Genomic DNA, 18,395 nt, shown 5'->3' on the forward strand with positions numbered 1-18,395 from the left:
CACTAGTTTTTTTGTTGGAGTAAGTGAAAGAAAACCAGCTGAAGTTCACTGTGGAAAGGTAAGAACTTTTATTTAGTCTAGTTTACTTCACATTCACAACTCAGCATCAGGTTTTTTTAAGTTTCCTGGCACTGCTACTTTACTCAGTAAATCATTATCAGGCACAAAGGTTTTAGTTTCAGTTGAAGTAGTGAACTCTAAACCATCACAGCAACAGCATTAGAAGTCTACTGCCTAGAGCAATTTGAGGTACAGATTTCTGTCTCTTATGTTAGAAGTAAATGTTAAGATTTCAGTATACGCTGGAAGTCTTTTGGTTTTAATGTGTTTCCATCTGAGAGCAAGCCAAACCCTTCACCTCACTTGCTACATCTTAACTAAAAATACAAGGCAGTTACTATCAAAAGTGGTATTGCAGGCACATACACACACACACACACACACTTCTCAATGCATTTCTGGAATGAGATTTTTTTTCATACATGGTAGAAAATGGTGAATGGAGTTGTACTACCATGCTCTCTAAATCCAGAGTAAGCTCTATCTCCCAGCAACTGATGACACTGGAGGTACACTTTGACCATCCCACCCAGCATTCCCTACTTCACCCTGTGTGGTTTACAGTGTAGTTCAAAACTCAGGATAACAACAGCCAAAATAGTGCACGTTTTCTAGAAACAGACAAAACTTAGGAGCTTCTCGGTAGCTTTTCTACTCCTGCAACACAGAAATGGCATTAGCAGTATCTGCTTTAAAATGGTGAACAGAAATTGAACTAGGATAAATGTGTACATATATATATACACACACACATATACATATACACATACTTGCATGTCAGTATTTTGTACACAAAAGTTAAAGGTACGCCTCACACCCCAAAAATTGCTTTTGAAAGTTTAGTAAAGATGTTCAGAGCAGTCCCTACTGACTTTTGATAAGGCAACTGTGCAGAGTGGAGAATATCTTATAAGTAATATTTAGTACCTGTCTTTAAAAGTAAATTAAAGAAATTGCTTAACTTAAGAGGAAGAACCACCATACACAGGCACGCTTGTGCACACACACACAGAGTGCTTGCTCAGCTTCCCCAGCAGGCAAGGTCTCTGCACACACACAGCAGCAGAATTGCATCTGCTTTTCCTAGGCCAGGTGGATAGCTCACAGCTCCTGCCCTGTGCTCCTCCTAGCCCTGGCTTGCCTAACTCCCCTTTGTCAACTGTGTGAAAGTTCTTTTTGAGTCTGTTTGGCAAGTATTCAGACAGTTTTGTTTATTACAAAGGCATAGTATTTTTAAACCCCTCCCATGCTATATCTATAAAATACAAAGACCATCTGCAGCATCTGTACACATCTTGGAAATGAAATGTAGAAGTGTTGGAAATTTCCATATAAAAGACAATCCTGGTTAAATAAAAGTACCAATTTTCCCCCCAAAGGGTACTAGCCTAAACCATTTTTTCTCCTGTTCCACCAGCTGCCTAAGTGGAATATTATATTTACACATTTTTTGGTACCTTTAAACCAAAAACATTACACTTTTAAGGAGAGAGGGGAAAAAACTTAACCCACCATAATTTTAACTGTAATTTTTGAAAGAAAAACAATTGGTACCAAAAGACACTAAGCACACAGGTTGAGGTCTTTCATGTCAAGTATCAGGCCAGGGAAAGCAGTAAGCTAATGAAAAAACCTAAAAATCACCCAAGGGAACAAATACAAACATGTGGATAATGAAGAAGTGAGATGACTGCTCCAACACGCTTGTACAGAAACACGACTCGTTTGTGGACCATTGAAAACGCTCAGACCATCTTGCAGCATAATTAGGCAACTGAGGTGAATACATGTTTGTTCCTCACAAACAGCTGACCAGAACCAATCTGGCATTAACTTGTAATGTGTGTGCATGTCCCTCTGTGCACAGACACTCAACTGCTTTGCATAACAGAGTTTGGGGGCCTTGGTTAGTTAAAAAAGGAAAGGTACCTCCTCCCTACGTTAGCTCATCCTTACACTGCCTTCACCTGCTTAGCCCCACCAAACCAGCAGGGCCAGAAAGCAGCATACCCCATGTCCCCAAGTGCTTTGTAGGTTGGGTCAATTTTATCCTGGACAGAATAGTACTTTTCTAGCACAAAGCTTGAACTTACAAGGCCACTCCAGATGCTAAAACAAATACTTGAGCAATCTTAAGAGATACAAACTCCACACTGGACTTAGGCTGTGCTGAAGACCAGTTTGGTTTTACTAACAAATGAAGAGCTTGAACTCCCTTCCCTGCCTACATTATACTGTGTGTTGCCATCACACAGCTTCCCCCCACCCAGTAACTGAGAACAGCCTCTGTCTTGTATCAGGCCTTTGGTGCCTCAGCTTGCAAGTCAGCACTTCAACAGAAGATCTGTGTCTGACAGAAATCAGTTGATACAAAATACAGCCTCCCTGTGGAAAGAGTGTAGTCAAAAGAAGCCTTAACCTGCAAGAGTGATATGTTACTATTGCTTCACCCTCCAGTCTACTTCACTCTCTTGCTTTTCCCCCTATAATGCTTGAGGGCTTTTCTGGCACAGGCATCCAGGTGTGCATCAAAGCAAAGAGGAGGCTGCGGCATCAGAGGGTTTAATCCCCTCAAGCAATGCTTGTCCACATGGACATGCAGGTATGTAAAAAGAAGGCACCACTAACCACTCTTCTTCCAGCATCTGCTTAAAAGTGACAGCAGCAGTAGCACCTCTTACGGATTTGGCCACTTGGATGGAGCATGTCCTCATCTCTGAAACCCAGCAGGGTGCGAAGTCTGCTGAAAGCTACGTCAGCCTGCAACAGGCTAAGGAGGCAGCTGGCAGGGATCAGGATCTGTGCAGGGTTATAATGCTGAGAATCTGAGGTGCTTGTATAAAAACCGAGAGGCTCGTAAGACTTACAAACAAGCCCAGCCTTACAGAGGAGAAACCTGCTGTGTCTCTGTTATTTCCAGAAATGGGGAGAGGAAGGCAGGAGTGGAATAAGAACTTCCTGTAAGAATATACTGCAAAGGACTGGGGAGCAGGAGGGTCAGCTGCATTAATCTTGCTACTTCTTCCTCTCAATTAAAGGCACTTCTAAAGCTACTAGGATACCATATCTACAGTAACTGCTTTAAGGTTAACAGTGCATTGTCCTGAAGTTGATTCCTACAGTCTAAAGTCAAGGTTATGACAAAGATCACAAATCTGACTAACCATTAGAGAATACATTTTGGGGAGAGAAAGAAAAGGGAGGACACCCCTCCCCATGGATACACACTGCATTAGCACAGATGTAGGGTGCTCAAGTCACAGAACACAAGTCTGTATGTATGTACGTATGCACGTACCTGTTCCTCCTGAAGAGGCAACCTGATGAAATAGTTTGTTCCCAGATCTCAGCTGACAGCCTGTGTCCTGTGCCTGTAACTGCTTAGATATGGCAAGCTGTTTGGACACAAGAACCGCTTCAGTCCTTCTCGGGGGAAAAAGGTGTTTCCAGCAGAAGCCTCATTAATGACCACACCAAGCCTTTCAGTTAGCTCATGAAATGCTCCTTCACATATAATGAGCCAAACCATAACAAGAGAGAAGGAGTTAGGGATCAGAAGCCCCAGCAGATGAAAACTACTGAAGAGGAGGTTGTGCGACTGGAAGCATGACTTGCTTTGCTTTTCAGTATATGTGCAAACCTTACATGATGTTTGTCTATAAAACCCCTAGAGCGTTCAGTGCCACATTTAGCAGTGTTAACTCAGGAAAGACAAAGTGATATGCTGCATTCTCCCCAGACCTTTAAACCACCACATGACCTTAGTCTTCATTTGCAAGCGTCTCAGTGGATAGCCAGATTTTGGCACCGCTCAGAAATTTGCTTAAAGGTGTTCCCAGAATGCTCCGTCTGCATAGGTTACCTACAGGAGAAAATGGGAATGAGGAGGAGAGAAAGTCTGGGGTCCCAGAGGTATCATTTGAAGCACTTGTTCTGAAGTACATCCTGCTCTGATCCAGTTCTGAGCAGTTGGCTTGCAAGGAAGAGTTGCTTTTATACTGCCGAAGATTGCGGTGCAACATGTCTACTTCATCTGCCAGCAAAGAAACTTTATGGAAAGCAGTGATGAAGCCACCATGATTGATCTGGGCTTCAGGAACCCAGCGGAAGTAGCAGAGTTTCCACAGTTTCACGTGTGTTCCAGAGACACGGGGTAGAATGATGCCGTGCAAATCAACAGGCTTTGCAAACCAGTCTCTGAAGTACTGTTCCATACTGTTACTCTGACTCTCTGTTTGCTGTAAAAACTCCGGTTTCAGTTTTAAGATCAGAGAGTTTCTTCTTGGAAGGAACTCTTGCTCACTGATGATTCCATTTTTAAATGCTGGGGGCACACCTCGCAATGTGGAGCTGTAGTTTTTCTGCAGAAAATAAATACTGGTAATTTTCCAGTTTTATGCTGATTTAAATAGCAGATTGCCCTGAGCTGCTAGGATGCATCATCCAGAGAAATTATGTGACCTTTTAACAGTTCTGAGCTTGTGACTGCAGGGCTCACAGGGCAAACAATGTGGCCTTTAAAAAGAAATGCATGTTTTCTAGGCTTTCTAAAACAACAAATAATGAATTAACTGTTATTTACTGAGAAAACCTGACAGCCTCAGGGGAAACAAGTGGCATCTGATCACTTTTCCATAGGTGAAATAATGCAAATGTTGGCAGCAAGCTCAGCTGTATCAGAAAATGTCCTGGAACACAAGGCTCAGCAATTCATCTCTTTACTTCTACAGAAAAACAATTTTCTAGGCTGAGAAGCAAAGAGAACTAACGCGGCTCCTGCTCAACCGTGGGTGTAAACCACCATAGACCTGTCAGTTTGCTGGCATTAGCACCTGGTGGCTGAGCACAGCAACAGCCCATGCACAGACAGACAGCACTGGAGTTACCTTTGAGCGTTTAAAGGTTTTCACTGCTCCATTCTGGACACATGGTGCACTCTTTCCAATATACAAAGGGTTGTGAAAGAGCAGGCGATCCCTGCTTGTGAACTGAAGAGACCAGTCCCAGACACAAGGGAATCTGAGGCCTTTCTCATCGCCCAGCTGAATATTTTTGCTTATGGCAAATTCCTGCAAGAAATTAACATACAGGCATGTTTAAAAAAAAAAAAAAAAAATCAAAGAAAATGGGTTTATTCACAAACCTTTATTACAAACCAGTGCATCAGTATTGGCCAAAGAGCAGAACAAAGCAACAGAGTGGTGAGGCAGTCTGCTGCTGGAGAAGACAGCTGCACCCTGGTTTCCATCTGAGCAATGCAGAGGCAGGGCTTCCTCAGCAAAAATTACTCTTCAATGACATTAAACCTATGTTTGTTTACTCTTAAACCCTCCACACTGCTGTTTTGAGAATACTCTAATGGTCTCTCAATGCTCCACTTCTAAGGTAGTTACTTGCAACTTTAAAGGGAAAATATTTAACAAACTAACAAAGTTTTACTTTTGCCAGTCATCAAATGTTTTGTTTGTTGTTGTTGTTTTTTTACAGAGTTCTGATAGGCCCCAGTTTTCAAAAACAAATTTCAGTGCTCCATTTTCACAGTGTATTACTGTTTGAACTTTACATAGCCCTTCCCAATTTCAGCTATTTAAAACAATTATATCAAGAGATTTCCAAGTTTGCCTGAAGTGTGAAATTGTACTCATTGCCTGTCATTCTGCTTTATCATTTCCAGATAGAAATCTGTTTCCTAGAGGAGTACAAATACCACATTCTGGGGGGGGGTGGGAAATAGAAGAAATTCATCAGAGTTTCTTCTTGACAGTTAATTACTGTCTGTGCAACAGTCACCTGAAAAGACATTCTGATCATATTCACCAAGGAGCTGAATGTTTTGTCCCATACAGAGCAGGACATTTTGAAAAATACAAAGGACTGCCACTGAGCTGAGCTGATGTTACTCCCAAGAGGGCAAGCTGCAGTCTGATCTGAGGAGTCGGTGTACCACCTCATACTCACAGTGCTCTCCTTCACTCGCTGGTGAGGGCAGTTGAAAAGGAAAGTGCCAAACAGTGAGATCCGTGCGCTGTCATACAGGATGGTCAAGTACACTTCAGAGAACTCGAAGGCTGCTGGGTATTGTTCTAGCAGCTGCCAAACACAGTCAAGAAACATCAAGAACAAAGGAGACTGTGGAAAGAAACAGAATTGTAAGATTTAACACTATACCATTTCCCACATCATACCAATTTCTTTGCTCCGTCAGGGTATTTAGCTATACCTCTAGTATATTCCTCAACAGGGTAAACCGTTGGCAGCATTGTATCTTTTATGACTTTATGCAACTCTAATGCCTTGTATTCCTTTGCACACACTTGCTCAAGCAACTATGTCAACTGGCTTTCTCCATATTACCTTTTCACAGCTTTCCCTGCTGTGTAAGAAGCCAGTCAGTTCTTTCCTGGACTCTCTTCATACTCATGTAGCTGCAAAAATGCTTTCTGTCATCTTGCACATCCCTTGTAATTTCCAAATCAGTGCTAGTAGAAGCCTTCCTTTTTGCTCAGCCTTATGTCCACAACTTATGTACTTCCTTCTTGTTTGAAGTTACTGGAGAACTTAGGATTTAGCCATAGGAACTTCTCGCTTCACTGTCTAGCTCTTTCCATGGTGGCCCATGAATGGCAGAAGTATAAATTATCATGTATATAAAGCTTTACAAGTATTTTCCTCATTCAAGCTTCAGTCTTCTGTATATCCTTTCCTAGGGTCAAAAATATCTGCTCTCTCATTATCCCCCCCTGGCATTTCAGTTACTTTATCCCTTCATGCATTTTCTCTGCTTAGTGCTCAATGCCCTCAGTTTGTCTGTTGGCTCCACTCTGGGGATATTGCCTTTCTATTACACTTGGGCACTGTCCCTGCAAAAAAGCTGCTAACGTAGGGTCCTCTATTTTTACAACTGCAATTACAAGTCTTGCCTTTGCAATCAAGAGGTTAAATAAGATTAGCTGAAATACTGAAAAATCAGGCACTGTGCAACCCTCTATTAATCTGCTTGGCAGCTGTGTACCAGTTCATAAAGCTGCAGTGCTTCTCCATCAGCTCAGTACTTGGGAAACTACTGCATACTGATGTAACCAAACATGCAAAACAACAGGGATGAAAACAGATACCCCTGGTAACACAAACAGAATAATTGACCCCTTGCTAACCTCCTTTTATTTCAGTTTAATATGTGGGTTGTGCTAGCATCTGTTAACAGTGGGGCCTTTTCCTGTGCAACACTAAAGCAACATGAAATCCCAGCAGATCACACCCCCAGTTTACTGAACCTCACACGGCTATGGAGGATAAAGAAAATCCATCTCCAACCTGGGCAAAGTCTCATTTTCTCTGTGAGATTTGAAAGTATTATGAAATAGTTTTTCTTGTAAAATTTCTGTGTCAAGAAACATCAAGGCAGATACCATTATCACATACCAATACCATTCATTCTTACCTCTTTGTCAGATCTCTTTAAGTGGTTACATCTGTCTAAAAACTGATACCCTGCCATGACCCATTCCTTCTGTATTAAGCTTTGAAATCCAACAATTGTTCTGAAGTAGGGATCCAGCATGACTTGAATGAGAGAAGCAGCAAGACAGCTCAGATCCCGTCCTTCTTCCTCTGTGAATATAATATACATAATGGATGAAATATTTCAGTTATATATGCACATGCAGACCTCAGAGCAAAAAGTGGCAACCAGGTCTAAAGTTTTCCTTTCAATTTCTTTTAAAACATGCTTTTTGCAGCTGTAATTCATATACTTTTAACTGAGACTGATACCATAGAAAACGTTCCTGCAGCATACAGCACAACAATGCATTCATCAGGAAGAAAATAGCCACCCAAACACCTGGTATTTAAAGCAAGATACACTGACAAGGAAGGTGTTCTTGTTGCTGGAAATTTTCAACGCATTTTCCACCCTGAAGCAGTTTTGGAAGGCCATTGTATAGGAGTGGGTTAGAGCGGCTGAATGGGGGTTGTGAGAATTACAGGAATAACAACATCTCCCATCTTGACATGAGCACATTTTTCAGTGCCTTTTTTTCCCCTGGAATATGTGTACACAACAGCAGCCACTGTTAATGTAATACTTTTGTACATAGGCCCTCTGAATAAAACTGGCACTGTTTATGCAAGGAGTACTTGCCCAATTAACACAGTTCTAAAGCTCACCCTGAAGTTTCAATTCTATCATGTCATTACCAGAGTAAAAACCAAATAGACCCAAATCTCCCTTTGATGCTATGGGCAGTTCACATACATAACAAAACTATTTTCAATTCTAGTTCCTCAAATACTTAAAATATTTAAAAGTGAAAGGGTTTCTGTATAACAATTACAGATGATGTAATCTAAACGTGTGTATCTACATTATAATACTAGTGCACACTATGTGGTTGCATTACCTTGCAGAACTACAGAAACATGCTTACACTCCATCATATAGACAAGCTCAGCAGAATGCCTAAGGAACGACCTAGAGAGAGAAAGCAAGTGATACAACAGTTAGTACAGCTGGTTCACACTCATGACAAAAAATACATCTGGGATCTCTCTATTTTCCTAACTCATATATTGTAACAGAATCCTTCAACTGATTCACTGCTTATTTACACTGATGAACGTTCATCACATCTCATTAACCAGCACTTTGTTAATGGTACAAACCTAATATACTCTAACCAGCGAGTATTTTCCAGAGAGGATAGCCACTTCTCTTCAGTTTCTTCGAAAGGCTCTGTAACAAGGAAAACAATTACACTGCAGAACAACTTTGTATAACTCTTGCCCTTAGCCAGATCTACTTGAGCTCTTGTATTTCAAGAAAATGTCCACCATGAAAGAAGGACACTCCAGCATACCATTAACACACAGCTGTTTGAGTTTGATATGTGCAGCCTGGATTTCCTGGATGCTGGGGAGACACTTGTCCAGATCAGACTTGTAGACGTCACTTCTCAGAGGATGGCTTCGAGTTATTGCATTACAAATCCTAAGCAAGAAAAAGACCTCTTACTATTGGAGAGCAAAGAAAGATTGTCAAGAAATGTGCCACAGTCTTGGAACTGCAAACAACTAAAACCACATAAAACATGCACCTTACTTTAAAACACAGTTTTCTAGTTTATATTCAGGAGACATACTGCTCCTGCCACAAAGGTACTGACTCCAATATTTTGGTATTTGTTAGCTACAAAACAAACAACACAGGGAAATGCTAGATCATTAAAACAGCACATCTGGGAAGTGAAAAATCAGAGGCTGACGTACAGTTAAATAGCTCCACGCGATTTTTCATCTCCCGTAAGATTATTGATTATCTAAGCTACATAAACAGCATGTATGTAAGGTGTACAAAGCCAAGAAATTTGACAGCATTTCAAACCGAACTCGGAGCACCCAGCCTAACGCACACAATTTATGTGCATGTACTACTGCAGAAAGTCACCTGACAAACAAAAAAACCCAAAACCAAGCCCACAAACTACTTAGGCAAGGTTCTAAACAACTTCATCTTTCATCAAGGGCAGTGAGTGACAAATACTTCACCGAAACACCATTTGCACTGTGGCATTCTGGCACTTCCCAGTGCTGCAAATAAGTAATTGTTACTGCGTCTTCCTGAAGCAGGGAAGACAACATCTGAAACTGTATTACATTAGCATCAATAGAAAAGATTCATCCTCATCCTTCTATCAATAAATTACATCAGCTGAATGACTTGCCACCTAAAAGCCAAACAGCCCTTAAAATTTGAAAAATCACTGAGGATTTGAAAGAGAAGTGGACCTTGAGCAGGAGTTGTGCCAGAGCTGTATTTGGAGAACAGTTGTGAAAAGCCACTGCACTACAGTATTGTGAAGCAAGTCTCCTTCTCCATCACCAACTGCTGCTCTGTGTTACGCACAGTCTCCATTTGCATTATCCCAGGTATCTGATTAAAGAGTAACATAACTCCTCATGTACCTTTGATCAATTCTTCTTTGTTGCAACACATCTTTAATGTGGGCCATTCTTACGAGGGCACTCCCATTAGGGTGATTCCAGGACCATAACTAATATGGGAGGGGAAAAAACACAACAAAAAAGAAATCACAAAATGATGCAGGTTCTTGCTATTCCACAGGCATTTTTTAATCAATGCTCCATACACAACTATGTTAATTAGCATACATATCTTTAATGTTGTACAGTGGTCAAGATCAGTAACAGAATGAAGACTACACTTACTGGCATTCGTCTCCCAATGAAAGAGTAGGAGTATAGCTTAAGGTCTTGATCTGCTAAGGAAGACGGAACCACAAAATATTCTGGAAGGCTTGGGGAAAAAAAGTTGATACAAAAGGTTACTTCCTGCAATGCTGCCCTACCAACTCTTAAAATATTCCACCAGCCCCTAAACCAGCAGTGCTAACTGCTTGTCCTGTTTGTCTGCATGATCATACACAGCACTGGCACGGCTCAGATGCATTTGCTTAGAAACAAGCATGACTCAGAGGGAACTACAGAATCATGAAAGCAACAGATGTCAAAATATGACAATTCCTGTAATGACAACATTGGAATCTTTCAATTAAGGGCCTCTCCACAGAGTGGCACATTTCAGAAATGAAGTACAGCATTAGGTAGGATGGAGGCTTGGACAGAGGAGACAGGAAAAGACAGTAAAATAATTGCCTTGTTTTCTTCTACTTGTGTAGTAATAGAAACTTACCAAGTAGATATCATATAACCTTCATTGACTGAACAAACTCTCCATTCTGATGCACCTGTCCTTTTGATTTCTCTATCCCAATCAGAGTAAGTTTCAAACAAAGGTGTCTGCTGACCGCTGGCACTGCCAATGCTGCCACCACCACCGCCTCCAGGGTCTATTCCATTCACCTTCTTTGCTAGGAAAAGAAAATTCATCAATGCACTTTTTAAGGGAAGAAAAAAAAGTAAACAGAAGAGAAGTCACGTTCTTCACCTTCCAAATTACAAGTATGAGCCCCCAGCATCAGGACTATCATTACCTACTCTTGTGTTACATCAGATCAGTGATTTAATGACAGCTTGGTGATACATAAAGATGAAAATGTATTTCTCTTCCTGTCATTTCAACAAGGAAGCACACAGAATCAGTAGGTTGTGCTGCTTGGTAGAAAGCAAGACGTACTAACACTTGGGAATGAATGTTATCTTCAGCCACAGAGTTTCTCTCTTGTGCATGCCAATGTTACCAACCTTTTGAAAACATGAACTCTCCATAGGCTACCCTTTAACTAGGTAGCTTCTGAAAAAAGTCAAATAAAAATTGTACTATTTCAACAGCTTTAAACAGCTGCTGTATTAGCAGCAAATAAACTGAAAACAAATATATGGCCTACCATTATTTGGATAGGGACCAAGATGATTATGTAGATTGTTACTAATACAGAAGGCTCTCCTTTGCTAGTCATTTTTTGGGTGCCAAGGAGGCAGACTACATTATGTCTCTAGACATTTGGAAGCCAAGTTTTAGATGAAAGTAAACTAAACCCTATTCCATCAGTCACGAAAGCTCCTAGCTTTAGCAAAAGTCTATAAAGATCTCAGTGCCCACCCAAACAATGCAGAATACAGCCTTATGGCTCTACTCTCATCTCAGATATTGTGTACTTTCTACTTTCTGTATCTATCAACATCATCCTGGCACCAGTACTCAGACTACTTATATTTTTCAAAAGAAAACTGGACTAAAATCAGAACAAAGTAGTTGTTCAAGGCCAATGTACAGAGAAATATGACAATTACTCCAAAATGTTTTAAGTGTGGTGTTAAATAGGAGGATATATCATCAAATACAGCCTGGTAAGTAAAAACAAAAAGCTGTACCTATGAACTAGAGCAATGCAGACTCGTTATGTTCTGCAAGAACAGGTTACCCAAGAGGTCATGGATGTCCCCTCTCTGGAGGTGTTTGAGACCACGAGGCCTTGAGCAACCTGGTCTAGTGGAAGGTGTCCCTGTCCTTGGCAGGGGGTTTGGAACTAAACGATCTTTAAGGCCCTGCCCAATGCAAACCACTCTGATTCTAAGAAGCACAAAGACAGTAATTTGATTTTTATTTTACTGTGACTAGCAGGGATAGAAAGTTGTAAAACAGTGCTGGAACTGTAAGAGGAAAGCCAGAGATCTATGCTACAAATACCAAGGTTCACAATGACAGAAAACCCCCAACCCAAATCAAAGGTATTTCAAACTCTCTTTCTCCAGCAACTGCAGCACAGCAGAACAACTACCTTTTGTGATCCTGGCCTGCTGCTCTAGAGGAACAACATTTTTTTACCCACCTTATGTAATTTTTCCACTAGGTATTTTTCCATACAGCAAATGGCATTTTAAGGACAGGCTGAAGGCAACTCAGTGACAGACTAACATTTTGTTCACACTCCACTAACGTTTCATTGTAATTTTATCCACAAATTGCCTTCCTCCCTAGCACTTTATAAAGCTGAAGTTCACAGACCTTTATCAGGTAAGAAATTATGTATGTGCAACGTAATACCATGCACATTTAATTCTTGTGCATGCACAGGGCAGTCATGTAGGCACCCACAGGAAAAACATGCATTTTGGTGCAAATTTGAAGGCCTCAGCTCCTAATTCCACAACATTCAAGTTTTGTTACAGGCAGATCAGCAGTTTCTAATGCCAGCTGCTGAGAAGTAACTATTTCAGCACCACAGAACTACATTGGTGGCAATTTCTCTCTTTGGAGGCTTGTAATGCTAGAACTGATGGTTTTCAGCTGTGTATTGGCTGGGGAACACTAAGCAGTGACCGCACAGCATTACACTAGAAATCAAGTTCCAAAGGCATCTTTTACAGGCTTACCTAACTGAAAAGGTTCAGTTGGAGATTGGCCTTGAGCAGAGAGGGTGTGCTCCAACTCAGCAGGAGTGGTGGAGGTTTTGAGTGGTAAGAACTGCCTAGTAAGCCTCTAGGAAAGAAGGTATGGAGTCCCAAGTTGCACAAATCCTCCTGCAATACCACCAGAAGAGAAACTTATTCCCAAAAGAAGGGCAGGTGAACAAGCCTGCCTGATGGGACATTAGCTAGGTACCTACAGTACTGATAGAGACATACAATAGGAGGATTGAAGCATGAAGTAAGAAATATGAATATTCATGCTGACATAGGTTTTGGGTTGGTTTCAGACAGGAAAGACATTTCTTTTGATTTTGGTCATTACTGTCTATCACAATGAATAACTTAGAATCAAAAGTAAGAGGTTGGGTGCAGCACAAGCCAATTTTATTACTCCTGGAGAAAGCCTCAAATGTTTTTTGCCACTGCTTCTAGACAGAAGTCTTACTAAAATTACACATTGTGAAATGGGAAAAGAATAATCCAAAATATTTTCATACTTACCTGGATTGTGATATATTTCCCCAACGTACTCAAATGCAAAGAGAAGCTGAAGGTCCGTTGGCTGAGAATAATGAGCTATTGCAAGGCACACCTAGGAAAGAAATAATTACTTTTATAGGTATGAAATTAATTGCCTGTAATTATGACAGCATGAAATAGGCAGAGCAAAAGTTAAAACCCATTCTTCTGATGTTTTATTTCCGTGTTTTGAGATGAGTGAACTGTATAGTGAAATATACTCCTGTTTGCCAAGAGACCATAATCACAGCAGGTAAGTTCACAACCACTGATAAGAGCAATTAACTGATAGGGGCAGACCAAGCTTTTGTAAGGAAGGTCTGACTGCAACAGGCATCCCCTGTACACAACTGTGTGTCAACAGAATCAAGCAGGGACTTGGAACGACTGTGCTGTGCCTGCTCACCTGCACAGAGAAGTAAGGAGGAAAACTGAACAAGAAAAGAGCACACACACAAGCCATGAGCACACTGAAGATGAATCTCATTTGTAATTGGCCTTTGATAAATAATTTTTTTCCTATGAAAAGTACTTACTGCCACAGCATAAAGATGGCCCAAAAAGGTCTAACCTTGCACTCTGTTCCTGACAGTGGCAAGCAACTAATGCTTAGAGAAGAGGGTAGAAACAGAGAATGCATACCATGACATTTTACCATGATATGTTTCAAACTGACAGTTCAGGTACTTCCTATTCAACAGCATCTGATAGGTATTTCTTCTACAGAGTTGTCACTTGGGCCAAGAAGTTTTTGAAGTGTGACTTCCCTTTTCAAAAGCCCTGTTGGCTCTTCCCTAAAGTATCACATTCAACCAAGAGTTTGTACCTATTTCTTTTTTTTTGTGCTATCTTTTCCACTAATTCACCCTATATAGGCATTAGGCTTACCAGTCTTCGCTACCCAAAACTCAACCTTCAAACATTTCTACTCTTGGAAAGCAAAACAAAAGGTTGCTCTTTGAAGACCTCCAGAACCTATGTCAATCCTACATCTAATTAAGTTGTATTCCAAAATTATGAAGGGCTTTGATGTATATAAACAAAAAGCAAATTATTTGGTAATAAAGAACAGCTTTTCCCCAGGTTACTTTGAAATAAGTAATTCCCAGTGGGAGAAGCCACTTGCAGTTTGTCAGTGGAATGGCAGGCCAAAGATTCTCCATCCATCTTGTGTGTGTGACCTACAGCTAATTAAACATGCCAGCAGTCACTCCTTTCCCAGTCTCTCACTGATCTTGAGGACTGAAACATCAGCCAGACTTTTTAAGGGTAGGAAGATGTCAACTTTATTACAATTTGGCCTGGCCCTTATAGGTTCTGTTCCAGGTGGCTGGATTTGAAACCCAACCATGGTTATACCTGCAGGTTTATGCAAGTGCCAGCACTGTCACTGACAATCTGACGCACCAATCCAGTTTAACCATGCTGAGTCAACAAGCCCTGTCCTGGGAAGGGGAATTCAGCAGAGACTTAAAAGCAAGAGAGAGCTGCATCCTCAGAACAGCAGAGATTAGCATGTGGCACAAGGAATAACCTTGCCTAAGACTTCACATTCTTTGCAACCATTTTGGGACCAGCATCACATAAGCAACTGATTTTCTACCCATATAAATTGCTCATTTTTGTAGAGCCCTATGACTATTACAATTCAGAGTGGAGGTTTCAGACTGTAAACTTCAAATACAATCAAGGTCTGATAGCCTTTCTCTCATTGAATATGGATATTCACTAATAAATACAAAAGAACTGACAAAACCTCTAATATCTAGGAGAATCAAACTCAGGATGAAAAATACCCTTTCAAGTAGAGATCTGCACTGGTATTCTCCAAATATCAGGATGCGATTTGGAGTCTTTAGCTTTGCCTTTTTCCCCCTCAGTATTTGCTTCTCCATTTTACTAAAATGAAAAGGTTATAAACCACAAAACACTGTTTGTCATGTTCAGAAGCAGAAATTCCATGTGAGGAACTTTTGTAATTAGGGACAAAGACAGTGTAAATTCACATTATTACCACCTACAAGCTTTCCTGTCCCTTTTCTTCTATCAGCTCTTCATGATGTTTTATATATGACAACATGTTGGCAGTATATATTCACTGTTTAGCAGTTTGGGATGTTAGTTTTGAAAGATATTCTGTGCATCCAAGATGCTGTTTTCTGTGAGGGACAGAGTTTTGTTATTGTCATAGACATAAAGGCAAGAGTTGCAGGACACACCGCTGAATGCTGCCAGCAGCATTGTGCCCCAGGAAAAAAACCTGAGAGCTCACTTACACCAAGTTCTGCATGAAGAAAGGTACTGCACTCTTGCTATCCTGTATGCAACATATATGGCATTATGGAACTTCGGCTTTTGATGGGAATGTTTCTCACACTTTTTAAACAAACAGTAATGATTCTACACTGACTGGAGTTGAAAAGCTAAAGTTGTCTTTTTTTCCCAAACACACTCTCCAAAAAGAATAAAAATAAATCTTATAAAATCTTAGAAGCACAGTTGCTTTAACTTTTCTCTCCACACTTTCAGTCCTACAATGAAACTGCAAAAGCAAATAGAGGACAGCACACTGTGAAGCAGAGGGTGGACCCCCAGACAATACAAGTGTCACTAGGAAATTTTAGCATGACTTCTCAAATTAAAGTTTAGAAGGTCACTTCTAGGACTTGGTAAAATATTTAATAACTACCATGAAGTAGCTGGAAGCCATGCACATTTTATTACGTCTTGTGCTTTCAGCATGCAAAGCAAAGCTGAAGCAGCCAATTGTTCCATACTACCTTGCCTCTTCTAACAGACCACTTTTGCCTAGTGTTTACAATGAAACAAAATGGAACTGTGCACATACACATCCTGACTTCCACTTTTCAATGTAAGTATCAGTTACCAAAGTGAAAAGTAACAGCAACTCCTCTTCATTTACAACAGTGAAGGATGAAAGCCTTTTACTACACTGATCTATGATTGCAGATGAAGTGCAAGACCAAGCCCATCCATTGCGGTACCCAGTAACACACTGGAACTAGAGAGAGTGATTTAAATTTAACAGAGAGAGTGATTGCCCATTGGAATGGGCTGCCCGGGGAGGTGGTGGAGTCACCATCACTGGAGGTGTTCAGGAGGAGACTTGACAGGGTGCTTGGTTGCATGGTTTAGTTGGTTGGGTGGTGCTGGATGATAGGTTGGACACGATGATCTTGAAGGTCTCTTCCAACCTGGTCTGGTCTATTCTAGAGTATCACCTCTTTTCACAAGCAGCAGCAGAAATCTGCAGAAAGACTGCATGTGTGCTCTGTTAAGACAGGTAAAATTGTGGGGGGGAAATGGGAGGCACCCAGATCTGGTTTCCAAAATCAGGATTGCTCAGCTGTGCTTTTGAACCCAGCAGCTGAAAAATGCTCCCAGGTGTTCTCAGTATAGACATTAACTCACAACACCAGGTATTGCATGGGTCAAATAGTCCACCTGCAGATTACAACAGAGGGTCAGGATCTCTATTTCTGCTATTAAAGAAACTCAAACGTGTTTCTATCATGCTGCTGTCTTCATTTTTTACGTTTTAGACAAATTTCACTCACATATACACTAAAAAAGCATTGAAGAAATACTAATTTTCTGTTTATTCCTCATTAAATCCACATAGTAGTTGCATTGTTCAAAAGTTTCAAAAGACAAGCACATTCCACAGATCTCAGCAGATTACCACCATAAGTAGAAAGTTCTTAAATTGGAAGACAAACATGTTTTACAGGAAATGTTCTCATATCAACTGAAAAATGTTTGGTATTCTTGCCAATTTACAATTGTGTAAAGCTGAAGATATTTAGGCTCATTCAAGTAACAAGAGAATAGGCTGCTTGTGGAAAGTTCATTTATTAAATGCAGTAAACACAATGGCCGTAATTATTTCATAGTACAAAGGCCACTTCCCTATGTCAGCGTCCCCTGTTCAAATCCCATCTGGGAAAAATAAATGACACTTGCAGGCCAAGCCCTCCTCTTCAACAGGAATGTTACCAAGGACAAAGAGCTTCAAAACATTGCTAATGTTCATGGAAAGCAGCTCTGACAGTCATATTGAAGATGTGCTAAGTTAGCATAGTCCTGCACTTCACCTCATACCTGTTTTATGAACCCACTGGAGGGTTGCTATTTTCCCCTGCTACTGCGATTCCTATTACAAGTAGACACCTATAACAGAAAGTCATGCAACCAAGACCAGATCAAGTCCCATGGACAGAATTCATTAATCTTCCTAGGTGGGAAGTCTTCCTGGAAAAAATAATCTTTTAGGTAACAAGACTTTCATCCCTAACCATCATGCATGTTCTTCTAGTTGCTAGGCTATGAATTATTTCACCAAGAACTGTTTTCTTTCCTTCTGTAAGAATTCCAACACCAGCTATACGTAACACTTCATTTGCTTGGATTACAAAAGTCACCTACATGAAAGGAAACAGTACATGGATTTCAGAAGCTGAAGTTACTTTTTACATACCAGAATCCTTGTTTGCACAAGAATGTTTGAATTCTAAGATTCCTAAGCCTTAAGAGAAATAGTAAAGTAGACTGCTATTTTTAAAAATACCTTTATATACCCTTACTTCTGAAAAAGTTTTCTTCACCCCCTCCAAAGATCACAAAATTAATTTCTTCTCACTTCTTCCCACTGTCTTCAGGTATTACCAATTTTGTGATCTGTATAAACAATTAGAACAAGGTAATATAGAAGCGGGGGGGGTGTGTGTGAAGGGATGGTCAGGACCACTTGTCCAAACTCTTGAGTTTTGTATTATTCTTCATAACAATTGGGAAAAAAACTGTTCCACTCCATCCCAACTGTTATGACGCAGGAGAATGCTACTTTTGATTGCACAGGAAACAAGATTTGAGATAAATCATTTTCCTTCTGTTTTGATTAAGCA

The 18,395-nt window shown here is 40.6% G+C and overlaps 1 protein-coding gene across 2 annotated transcripts in view; it reads right to left on the minus strand.

Annotated features, from left to right (window-relative positions):
• Positions 1 to 44: 44 nt before the first annotated feature.
• MTMR10 (myotubularin related protein 10) overlaps positions 45 to 18,395 on the minus strand; it is a 39,023-nt gene continuing 20,672 nt past the window's right edge. For both annotated transcript variants that reach the window (XM_068144002.1, XM_068144003.1), the window contains 11 exons: positions 13,453 to 13,543; positions 10,772 to 10,949; positions 10,288 to 10,375; positions 10,024 to 10,112; positions 8,919 to 9,049; positions 8,725 to 8,794; positions 8,463 to 8,533; positions 7,502 to 7,671; positions 6,019 to 6,189; positions 4,947 to 5,129; positions 45 to 4,421 (listed from right to left, as the gene is read on the minus strand). In XM_068144002.1, the coding sequence (XP_068000103.1) occupies positions 3,822 to 4,421; positions 4,947 to 5,129; positions 6,019 to 6,189; positions 7,502 to 7,671; positions 8,463 to 8,533; positions 8,725 to 8,794; positions 8,919 to 9,049; positions 10,024 to 10,112; positions 10,288 to 10,375; positions 10,772 to 10,949; positions 13,453 to 13,543 (1,842 nt within the window). In that variant the 3' untranslated portion in view covers positions 45 to 3,821. The remainder of the gene's footprint in view (positions 4,422 to 4,946; positions 5,130 to 6,018; positions 6,190 to 7,501; positions 7,672 to 8,462; positions 8,534 to 8,724; positions 8,795 to 8,918; positions 9,050 to 10,023; positions 10,113 to 10,287; positions 10,376 to 10,771; positions 10,950 to 13,452; positions 13,544 to 18,395) is intronic.

The sequence above is a fragment of the Melanerpes formicivorus genome, unplaced genomic scaffold (assembly GCF_026170545.1).
Source record: "Melanerpes formicivorus ecotype bairdi unplaced genomic scaffold, bMelFor1.0.p_v2 SCAF_10, whole genome shotgun sequence".
Lineage (NCBI taxonomy): Eukaryota > Metazoa > Chordata > Aves > Piciformes > Picidae > Melanerpes > Melanerpes formicivorus.